The sequence below is a fragment of the Ostrinia furnacalis genome, unplaced genomic scaffold, assembly GCF_004193835.3.
Source record: "Ostrinia furnacalis isolate ACB-3 unplaced genomic scaffold, ASM419383v2 OfSCF0661, whole genome shotgun sequence".
NCBI lineage: Eukaryota > Metazoa > Arthropoda > Insecta > Lepidoptera > Crambidae > Ostrinia > Ostrinia furnacalis.
In genome coordinates this window covers 37,617-49,603 of record NW_021130900.1, presented here as the reverse complement: position 1 = coordinate 49,603, position 11,987 = coordinate 37,617, and the positions used below count along the sequence as shown (strand labels likewise).

General features: G+C 37.4%; 1 protein-coding gene across 1 annotated transcript; it reads right to left on the bottom strand.

Annotated features, from left to right (window-relative positions):
• Positions 1 to 2,104: 2,104 nt before the first annotated feature.
• Positions 2,105 to 11,263, bottom strand: LOC114366688 (uncharacterized). The gene is made up of 3 exons (XM_028323632.1): positions 11,258 to 11,263; positions 3,025 to 3,067; positions 2,105 to 2,902 (listed from the first exon to the last, which is right to left on the bottom strand). Exons 1-3 carry the CDS (start codon positions 11,261 to 11,263, stop codon positions 2,265 to 2,267), a joined length of 687 nt encoding a protein of 228 aa, XP_028179433.1. The 3' UTR covers positions 2,105 to 2,264.
• Positions 11,264 to 11,987: the final 724 nt, after the last annotated feature.

Here is an 11,987-nt window from a genome sequence, read left to right as displayed (position 1 = left end):
TGATGTTAAGTGAGATGCAGTCTAGGATGGTACATAATATCTGCCCTGTAAGTAGGGTTTCTGCTCGAGCCTTCTCGAACTCGAGAAAACTCGAGAAATTTGGCTTCATTCGAGACGAGAAAAAAATTACCGGAGCTCGAGAATTCTCGAGTTTCGATTTTGAAGCTTTAATACTCTTGAAAGCCTGTTTTCTTAGACAAAAGTTGGTTTTTAATTATTTAATAGATTAACGTTGCTTTTAGACTGGCCTAGTCTTCCTTTTTTAACTGATTTGATTTGCAATTAATGATCTCAATCGAAACTAAGTAATAATGTTTACCTACGAGTATGCCATACCTATTTATTATGTATGTTTAACTCTGACTGATTTAAAGACCGAAAAATTTGTTAACTGTCTGTTAGGTTACGTACTCGTGCCTCCTCGTAAAGTTTATTCAAGTCGTTATCCTAAAGAAATTTAAAAAAATATTAAAAAGTGTTTTTTTGTTTATAAAAAAAACTATTTATCGTAATTTTGCTACATGTATATTTGGACTTGTGTCCTTTGGAAAACAAGTGATTCAATTGTAGCTCCAGATTTTTTATTTTATTTGTTTAACAATGTTTCAACAGCATTAATTTGTACATAAATGTGCAATTTTATTGTTATTTATCTTTAAAGTACACGCGACTTTATGACTTTTGTTCCTTTAGTTAATAACTAAGTTATGATTATTAGTTAATATTAATTATGAAAGAAGATTTCATTTTTTGTTTGTTTCCTTACCAAAATAAGTGGTACTAAATTCTAATATTGATTGTTGTGCATTAAAGTAGGTATATTAGATTAAAAAAAACTGTGTATTTATTAAATTTCAACCGATTTCAAGAGTTTTAATTAAAAGACTCGAGACCCGAGAAAACTCGAGATTTTCGCCTCGAGAATTCCCGAAACTCGAGAAAAAAAATAGGTCGAGAAATCAGAAACCCTACCTGTAAGGCTTATTTATTAATTTTTAAGGGTAACATTCATTTTCGATCGGGATAGTAAGCGGCTCGAGTATTTTCCAATCTCTATATTTCTAAATATAAATTGACTGTATCTATACCAGACTATATTACCTATTCAGTCTAGTATCTCAAAACAGTAAAAAACAACGCGAGGGAAAAATAATAAACCATGATATAGCCTCGCGTAGGAAGTTATCTTTTTATGTAAAAACATCCAGATCTATCGGTTTTTCTATACTCTGAATATCTGAAGCCCACTTTTTCATGTAAATTCACATTCGCAGTATAACGCTATATCAGGATGTATACCCAGACTTATTCTAACCCGAAAACTAATATCTTCATTTTACCATACGAAAGCTATAGCACAGTGTAAGGAACTCATGCATAATGTATCAAAATCTATTGGGGGCAGTATAAAGCCGACTTGTAGGCCGGTGGGCCGAGCTTTTTATTAGGCACAAAATATTTTCCCCCGATTCTAGGATAATATTATTATGAATGTTGGACGTTGGTAGTAGGTACCTACATCAATAAATGTCAAAGTGTCGGTCGAAATAATTAATCAATTTGAGATCTTGACCAAGTAAGTCCGTTGTTGCCAGGCACAAAAATACTATTTATTTAAAAAGCTGAAGAGTTCGTTCGTTAGCTTGAATGCGGTAATCTCAGTAACTACTGGTCCGATTTGAAAATAAATAAAAAATAAATAAATAAATCTTTAGACAATTTCACACATCGCCAGCTAGCCCCAATGTAAGCAACTTAATGCTTGTGTTATGGGTGCTAGCTTAACGGATATACTACTTCGTTCGTTCGTTTCAGCCGAAAGACGTCCACTGCTGATATACTACTTATTTACTTATTTTTTTTAATACATATATAAGACTATTAGTCTATTCATTCATTATCTAGGATCGGCAAAATGAAACAATGTGTTGCTCTTGTAAAGTAGTGATATTTTCAACAATATTCTATCATCTATTCACACAGAAATTGTTTACGAATCACAACAGAGAAACGACATTTAAAGTTAATTCATCAGCTTGTCGATTCCTTTAAAATTATTATACATTTTCATCTTCTAAAATAATAAAATTTTCACTTTAATAACACCATGTCAGATGTCACATGTCACATGTCAACATGAAAAAGAAAAGTAGCTCTGCTCTCTGCCTAATTAAAAAAACAACTAAAGAGGATTTATTCTCTTATATCTCCCCCCCTAGGTAGGAAAATTTTCCCATGAAAATTTTCACTAAGTAACCACACATTCACGTTAGGGATAAACAATTCACATCATCGTCCTGTGTAGCAATAGGAATGAGCTTTGTGATATGGAAAAGATTTGACTCCAACTTCTTATGACCTGTATTAATCTTGTATATTGATTGTGATATTTTTTCCTCAATTTTAAACGGTCCAATCCTTAGCTCATCCAATTTTTTCCTGTTTAATTTATGTCCATTTTCAACATATACCATATCACCTTTATTAAAATTAAAATGTTTTCTATCTCTGTCCATCACTCTCTTATTATATTCATGTGATAAAATTGATCTTTCAAATGCAATTTTTCTGTCCTTTACCCAATCATCTGTCTTTTTTCCTGATTTCAGTTCATTTGGTAGGAACGAGACATCTGTACCATCCAGCAGGTATCTCGGCGCAAAGCCAGTAACTGTATGTTCAGTATCATTATATTTACTCACACAGTTATGAGCAATTGTTGTCCATGCTGTTGTATTTGGTTTCTCATTAATCTTGCATCTTATTTTATTTACTAGTGTTTGGTTCAGCCTTTCGTTAAGTCCATTTGAAAACGGCGAATTAACTGCGGTGAAAAGCAGCGTAATTGACTTTCCACTTAAAAAATCCTTAAATTCCTTCGAGTTGATTCCAGGATATTGGTCTGTAAGAACCATGCCAATTTCATTACAATAAGGAACGTTATTTATCAGCTTTATAAAGTCTCTTGCGCTCTGTGTCTTCGAAGTCACTATATACGCGTATCTAGTAAAGTGATCCACTAACAGGTGTAAGTATCTTTTCGTTGATCGAGACCCTCCAAATCCTCCTATCGTGTCTATTGACACAATTTCAAATGGNTGACTTTCAGTTATTTTATTGGTTCTGGAGTGAAGGCGTGGGTCATCCCTAGCTTTGTTCCTACCGTGACGAGTGGGAATTTTTCTAAAATCTCAAGATGGACTGACTGAAGATAGCAGGAAGACGCTGGGTGCAGGCCACTATCAACTGGGCGATGTGGAAATCATTAGAGGAGGCCTTTGTTCAGCAGTGGACGTCCAGTAGCTAAAATGATGATGACGATGTTTCCTTACAGTATCCAATTCAATAGGCAGAAACTAAACGTAAACGAAGTGTCGCCTCTGTAATGGTATCATTATCTATAACTCATAATATTTCGTGCGCTGTTGGATGACAGTTTTAAACTAGAGATGGGTAATTTTTTTATCGAATTAGAAAATACCAGTTAACGATTCTCAAGGCGATTATCGATTACATTAGATTTTAATCGGGAAGAAAAATAATTAATGGCTTAAGCATCAGTATGAAGCCCATACGCACTTGTAGCACAAGTAACACGATTAGCCTCACTCCCCTCAGTTGTGAATTCGGAATCGCCAGTTGTAATTTTAAAATCGCATCACAGAGTGAAGTAACTAACACCAAAAAACGGCAGAGCGAAGTGATTTCGAATGTTTCAACTGCTACGTTTTGTCACTTGTCTAGGAGGGCTAATTTTAGTCTAAGGGAGGGGAGCTTAGATTACATTACAGGAAACGCACAATATAATAAAATAAAATAATGTAAGTAGCTGAACCTTTTTGCTATTGAGCACCATGAAAATTTAACACAATTTAGCCGATTTGTTTATTTTCACAATCGATTCACAATGTCTATGATGAGGCGACCGCAGGAACGTCACTATTCGTGCAATCCTATCAATGAAGTACGACATTTTCTGGTGCAGATTTTATCGCCATAAATTATGAAATTTGATAGTCATGGATTTGACTGACAGCTGTCCGTCAAATTCCCGCCCCGCACCCCGCACTGTACATATTTTGTTCGCGATGTCTGTTCTATACGTAGTAATATTACTTCAATGTCTGTATATATGTTTATCGGCAAGTCCTTATCATAGATTTCTAAGATTGGTACATTTTCATCTTCTAAAATAATAAAATTTTCACTTTAATAACACCATGTCAGATGTCACATGTCACATGTCAACATGAAAAAGAAAAGTAGCTCTGCTCTCTGCCTAATTAAAAAAACAACTAAAGAGGATTTATTCTCTTATACATACGAGGGGCGGCTGAAAAGTTTTGAGCCTAAGTATCTTCAAGTGTTATTATTGACTCGCGCTAAATTTAATTATTTTACCAATAATCTCCTTAGTATATGTACAAAGTTTCATTTCATTAGCGTCATCATGCTTTTAGTAATTAATCCGTAAACATCATCATGTCTCAGTCATCCTCGCAATGTACGAAATTGAAGTACACAGTTGTCATAAAATTCCTCAAAAAGAGGAACAAAACGCTGACGGTAACATTTGAAGATATGTCTACAGTTTATGGGGAGTCTGGGCCTTCATTTGCCATCATGAAAGATTGGATCCGATAGTTCAAGCATGGCAGGGAGTCGCTAAAAGATGACCGCAAGTCAGGGCGGCCAGATTTCGCCATTAACGCATAAAATAATGAAAATTTAAAGAATCTTGCTTTAGAGATCAGCGATTAAGCTGTGGCAGATAGCTGAAGCCATAGGCATTAGCAAGAAACGTATAGGTGATATTTTTCATACTCATTTGCACATGAAATAGGGGTGCACGCGATGGGTGCCAAAAATGCTCACGCCGCTCGACAACCAGCGTCGAGTAACAACTTCGCAGGAGTTTTAGGACATCTTTGGCCATAATCCTAACAATTTTTTTTCTCACATTGTCACTATTGATAACTAATAGATCCGGCAATACGATCTAGAGTCAAAATAAGAGTCAATGTAATGGATTCAAAAGGGAAAACGCCGCCGCGGAAATTCTAAGTGGAGCGATCGACACCCAAGCTCACAGCCATTATTTTTGGGATTGTGGAGGAATTTTAATCATTGACTACCTACTTAAAAAAACTACAGTAAACGGGAATTATTATGCTGTACTGTTGATAAGAGTGCGTCAAGTAGTTGTTGAAATATTAAGCGGCAAACTGGCGAAGGAAATCTGTTATTGCAAGACAATTCGCCCGCGCACACCACGCATGTTGCAAGGCTTACCCCGGGTAAAACTGGATCTCAAGAAATTAATCACCCACCACACAGTTTAGTCCGAATCCTTAGCTATTTTGTCTAATTCTCAAATTGGAAAAAAGACCTCCAGGAACGAAGATTTTTGAGCGACAAAGAAATAAAGGCGGCGTTAAAGGCTCATTTCGAAGGCAAAGATTGCGATTTTTTTTTTCAGTAGGTTAAAAGATCTTTTACACAAATGTAAGAAGTCCGTTGTAGTAGAGGGAGATTAAATAGAAAAATATATTTTTTATACTTTTCTATCGGCATTTTTAATACCTTAGGCTCAAAACTTTTCAGCCGCCCCTCGTATTATACATAGTAACACCCAGACCCGTCACAGAAATTAAAATTTATCATTTCAATTTCTGCCCGGCCGGGAATCGAACCCGGGACCTCTTGGCATAGAAGCACGTTCTGAACCACTACACCAAACGGCCGACTATAAAAATATTGTGTTGAATAGCCCATTTATCGAGGAAGACTTCAAATTAACGTACCCAATAGGGGCGGCGCAGTAAATAGAAATGTTAGAAAAAACGGGAAATGTTATTCAAAAAATTTTCACGCGTACAAAGTCGCGGGCACAGCTAGTATTTATATAAAATTGTATTGATGAAACTACTGAAAGCCTCTACAAAGTTGGCGTGTGTAGACAAGATTTAGATAGTCGTACACCTATTTACGGCAAAGTACGAGTACCTACATACATACTTATGAGGTGGCCCGATAAAATCTTCCGTGCTAAGTGAACGCTTCACTTTATAGGCCGTAAAAACTAAATGAGCTAGTGGTGTATGCGCACTAAAGGTCATAGCAGACTTATCAACTCGGAAAGGGATCAACACTGTATCGCCTTTTGCGAGCTGTCATCGCCTTTCGCGCGCTGTCAACCGCGAGGAGAGGTGCAGAATGTGCGTTGCAGTATGGAGTTTCATACAAAGAATACTCACAGCCACAGCCTCGAGTTGATACGGTTACGATCCGTTTCCGGGTTGATAAGTGTGCTACGCCCTTATACATATAGCCAAGATAAAAGTACAATGATGGCCTCTATTACTGTGTTTTTCTGTGTTGGACATCTGTCATTCGCTTTTCCACTGAGGGAAACTCGATCTGAAATTTAATTTTTTCATTTTAGTGGCAGGTCCAAAAACTTCACTTTATACTAGTTCAACTCATGAACTTTAATCAGTAAGGGAGTAAAATAATTACTAACTGTATAAAATGTAAGGTTTCATTCTGTCCACATACCTTGGCAATTTTAGACTAATTTCCATTTAAATCGAGTCGGTTTTCCTTCTTTTCCTTGACAATTTATTGTTCAAAAATTAATTACTTTTGCCCTCTGGCAATGTTATTGAGTAGGTTTAGGGAAAATGTACCTATTGTTGTTTAAACTAATTAAAAGAATGGTAACATTTTACATAGAAATAAACTTGGTAATAATCTGAATTCAGAGGACAACGAATCTCTTGTTTTATTTTATAACTAGCGGCCGCCCGCGACTTCGTACGCGTGGATCCCGTTTTACCCCCTTCATCTATCTTACGCGGTTTAGATTTTTTCATAAAAATGTTTTTTCCCGCTAACTCCCGTTCCCGTGGGAATTTTGCAATATCCTGTTGTAACTAAGCTTTAAGTTTACTAAAGTACCTATTTGCCAAATTTCAAGCGTCTAACTTAAGCGGTTTAGATTTTTCATACAAAAGGATTTTCCCGCGAATTCCCGTTCCCTTGGGTATTTCGTAATTCCTTGTTGTAAGTAAGCATTAAGTTTACTAAGGTACCTACATGCCAAATTTCAAGCGTCTAACTTAAGCGGTTTAGATTTTTCATACAAAAGGAGTTTCCCGCTAATTCCTGTTCCCGTGGGAATTCCTAAGTATACTATAACCTGCCCAGGAGTATGAAGAATAATTGTACCAAGTTTCGTTAAAATCCGTCTAGTAGTTTTTGTTTCTATAAGGAACATACAGACGGACAGACAGACAGACAGACAAAAATTTTACTATATATAGACCCTCTCCACGTCCAATGGTTTGTTACCCACAGGCTTCCAAGTCTTGAAAAGGGCCACCTCAACCAGTGTAACCCTATCAAGGCTTACGAGCTTGATGCGCCTATCCTTGTTCGTCCCAGCCGTTCCTTAACTGCGGTTGCTGCACCTCTTCCTGGCACTCACCTGAACGACTCTGTGTTACCTACTGTGGCTGCCCCTCTTCCTTGTATCCTCCTGCATGACTACGTTGCCTAGCCGTATGCCTGGTCTAAGGTTCGACGCCAAAAATCAACAACAACAAGTTCATATTAAAACGCTGAAGAGTTTTTTGTTTGTTTGTTTGAACGCGCTAATCTTAAGAATTACTAGTTTGATTGAAATCATTATTTTTGTGTTGAATAGCTCATACATTGAGGAAGGCTATAGGATATATACAATCACTCTACGACTAATAGAGGCGAAGCAGTAAAGAAAAATGTTGCAAGCACGGAAAATAGTATTTAAACTATTTTCACGCGTACAAAGTTGATTTTGTGGCGTCGAACCTTGGACCAGGCATATAGCTAAGCAATGCAATCGTACAGGAGGGTACAAGGAAGAGAGGCAGCCACATTAGGTAACACAGAGTCGTTCAGGAGAGTGTCAGGAAGAGGTGCAGCAACCGCAGTTAAGGAACGGCTGGGACGAACAAGGATAAGCGAATCAAACTCGTGAGCCTTGTTAGGGTTACACTGATTAAGGCGACCCTTTACAAGGCTTGGAAGCATGTGGGTAACAAGCCATTGGACGTGGAGAGGGTCATTAATTATACGTATATTTTCTACTTTGCCGAACTTTAGCGCGAGAACGGTTTGTCCAAAACATATGAATTTGGTCTTATTCAATGCAGGATTAAGTGCCCTTTAACCGTCATGAAGACCACTTTTCGATAGGGTAAGTCCTTTACGCGGTATAACCGGAAAACCGAAAAAACGCCGCTTTCGGGGGCCCCCACCACTTAAGCACAACTCCGTCGAAGTCGAAAACTTAGGAGAGTCTTAATGGGCAACCAATGAAGCCGTTAAAGCAAAAAAATCTTTTGTAGGAATTATTTCCGATTTAATCAATTTTTGTGTTTAATTCTACTGGCCTATTTACAGTATCAATATTTTTAACGCAATATTTATACGCGCAGGCGGTAAGCTATAAAATTGGGGAAGTAGCGAACATTCCATAAAGTTGGTACGATCAGGATGATGATGGCACGTGAATACATTTTCCAAGCAATATTTCATTCTGGCTTCTTGTACTTTAAGAATACTTGAAGAGAACATACGAAATGCACATAAAAATGCTTTTGTATTATTAGCTTTATTTCTTTCTCTAGTGTGAATTATACTATCAATATGAATATACATAGCCCAATCACGTATGAACCGAACGACAGCTAGTTATTTTTTTAATGATTTTTGGATCTTAAGACCAGCCGATAAAATATTCAAAATAACATGGTATAATATAGGCTAGTGTTTGAGGACTCTTACCCTTAATTTACCATATTCCCCCTTACATATTTTTGGCGTGGTAATCCAAAATCCGACTAACCCACATTGACGGAAAGATTAATTATGTATACAGTTAAAATATGCACGGGCGTAAGTCCGCAAACCCTCAGGTGAGTCAAAGGACGTAGGGCCGGCTTACTGAACTAAAGGACAAAGTAGCGTACAACATAAGCGTCCTTATGGGTATGAAAATTAGGGCCAAGATGACATTTTGAGGTTCGGAGAAAGCAATAGATTCATTCGTTGGTTTTAGATAAATGAGATCCACTGCTAGAAAAAAACCTCCTCCAAGGATTTCCACAAGGACCGGGCCTGCGCTGCCCGCATTCAGGTGCTTCTCATGATTCCCTGACCTTCACCAGATAAACTAGAGATTCATCAATGAAACTCTGTTTCCTAAGTATAAACATCATAAAGTCCTAGTATTCGTTCCTTTTTTAAGACCACCGTGCACTTATTTTATGCGTAAATCTCGAGTACATCAGTAGGCCTAGGATGCGCACCGCGATAAAATTTTATCGCGCTATTTTATAATTTTTTCGTGATAAACCAATCTGTTTGTCGTCTAAAATCTTCGATAAGATTTTGTCCTAGCCCCGGAAGATGTCAATTATGGCACAACAATTCTAACACCACCGTTGGAAAACCCGAACAATAAAAGAAGAATTGGTTCACTTATACGGTTTCGTATAGCTTTTAATAATTGTGTAATATAATATGATACACGTGTTTTAAGATTAGAGGGATTTACACAATACATCCCTAACACCGTACTGTTGTTCTAATTAGTTCTAATTAGTTCACAAAGAAACTCATTTTATATTAATTTAGCCTGTAGACAAGTATCTGTAAAGCTAAAACCACACCAACGTGTGCAGATCGCTGACGGCGCGATCATTCGCCTATGACAGGTCGCGCGACCCATGACAGTTCACGCGATCTGTCATTGGCCTATGATCGCGCCGGCGATGGCGATCTGACGCGTTGGTGTGGTTGAAGCATAAGAGCCACAGCACACATGCTTTTTATAGCATCCCCGGCATCAATTTAGTCGCTTTTTAGAAGCATTCAGCGACCACACACTTAAAATCACAACGCGCAGCGACTAAATCGCTTTTCAAAGGTTCTATACAGCGACAGCAGTCGCCAAATCACATGAAGTCGTGAAGTCAGCATCGCGATATTGCATCGTTACAGTCGCAAAATCCTCGATCACCGATCCTAAAAGTAGCCTGTCCATCTATAAAGTGGATAGACGACCTCATAAAGGTAGCAGGAAGGCGCTAGATAAGTACAGACCGCTATCATTCAATCTGTCAATCAAAAAAAAAGATATCCAAATCATTAGAGTAGGCCTATGTTCAGCAGTAGACGTCCTGTGGCTGAAATGACGATGATGATGATTCTAACAAGCACAAAATGTTACGGTCTAATCCATAATCTAATGATCTACTTTGAATAAACAATGACTGACATTAAATAAATCATGACTCGGTATTTAACTTCTTAAAACTAACTAACACCTTTTCACCCAGGGACCAGAGTTGGACAAAACCAGCGAAAATAAAACCCATAAAACCAAGAACAATACTTTATGGTTATAAAATTCTGACGTCCAAATTATCTTCCGTGAGAAATGTTTTCATACATTTTAAGTAAGAAAACCGGCGTAATGAATAAAAGAAGGCTGAATCAGGTATGCTAGGAGTTATTCGAAGCGAAAATAATCTTCGAATGAAACGGGATCGGTTCCATTCATACCATTCTTTGAAGTTTTCAAGTCAGAGGATAAAGATGGGCCGTACGTCACACCGTCTTGGTAATAAACCACTAAAATCACCAAAAAATGTATTGAAAATACAAAAGTTCATACATCAATAAAGTTGAAACTGTTTGCTTTAAGAAATCCTTAAGTCTATACTGACTGATGCTTTAGGCTTCGGTATAGTAGGGATCAGCTTTTAAAGTTTTCAGTAATGGCCCGTACTTGTAGGTTCTGTACTTATGAGTAATGTGACTTCATAGATTAGTAGTGACTTCATAGAGTCAGTTACTTTTTTAGCACTGGACTAAAAGATAAAAGGTACGAGTAGGTTAAAGATCGCTTTCACATTTAGGCGATTTAGCAGCGCGACAAACGCGCGACAGTCGCGCTGCCGAAAAGTTCATACTATGTGACAGCGGATGCATGCCTTCACATTCTAAAAATGCTGCTGCCGCACTGCTGTCGCGCTTCTAACGCCCTAATGTGAAAGCGCTCTAAGTGGCGTGCAAAAAGTATATACCTACATTAGAACGTATATAAAATTGTCTCATAAAAGTAGGAGTGTTTCTTTTTTCTGGCCTAAATAAATAAACACTTCGGACCTAAATAAATAAACACTTCTTACCCATTTAATTTTGTTACCCTCATTTTCGCAACTTATCGACTTTACGGTTATTACCTCCAATTTATTTATACAAATATTGACTGTTGGCTTAATTTTCTCTACTCGGAGATTTCCTAAGGGACCCCTGTGTTTTACGGACCCCGCGTAATTACGACCCATTAAAGGGAAATGGATAAAATACCTATTTGAAAGTAAAACCGGTTTTGTATCAGATATTAATTCGACTACAAGTTTTGTCAAGGGAAATCTCTTTGTTGTTTGATTTCTTTCATGAGTTATTTTATCAGTAATTTAACAAAACAATTTGTTCAGCTTGAGATCTGTCAACATTAAGTTATAAGTTACTAATTTACTAGAATAATAAAACAAAAAACCTTTCACGGAATGTGCTTGGTAAAACATTACGAATTATTTCATTTTATCGTTCTTTCGTTTCAGCTAAATGACGTAAACTGCTGGACAAAGGCCTCCCCCAGTTTCATTTTATAAACTAGCGGCCACCCGCGACGTCGTACGCGTGGATCCACCTCTTAGAGGGTAGTTTCGTAAAATCCTTTCTTAGCGGATGCATACGTCATAACATCTACCTGCATGCCAAATTTTAGCCCGATCCGTCCAGTGGTTTGGGCTGTGCATTGATAGATCACTATGTCAGTCAGTCACCAGTTAGTCAATCAGTCAGTTAGTCACCTTTGAGTTATATTTAGATAGATTCCCGCTCGCATAAAAAATGTTTATAAGGACTGT

Bases quoted from the DNA above. Each gene is read 5' to 3' on its own strand.
- LOC114366688 (XM_028323632.1), bottom strand. The intron at 2,903-3,024 runs GTTAGTGGATCA...TGGTTCTTACAG, and splicing joins ACGAAAAGATACTTACACCT to ACCAATATCCTGGAATCAAC.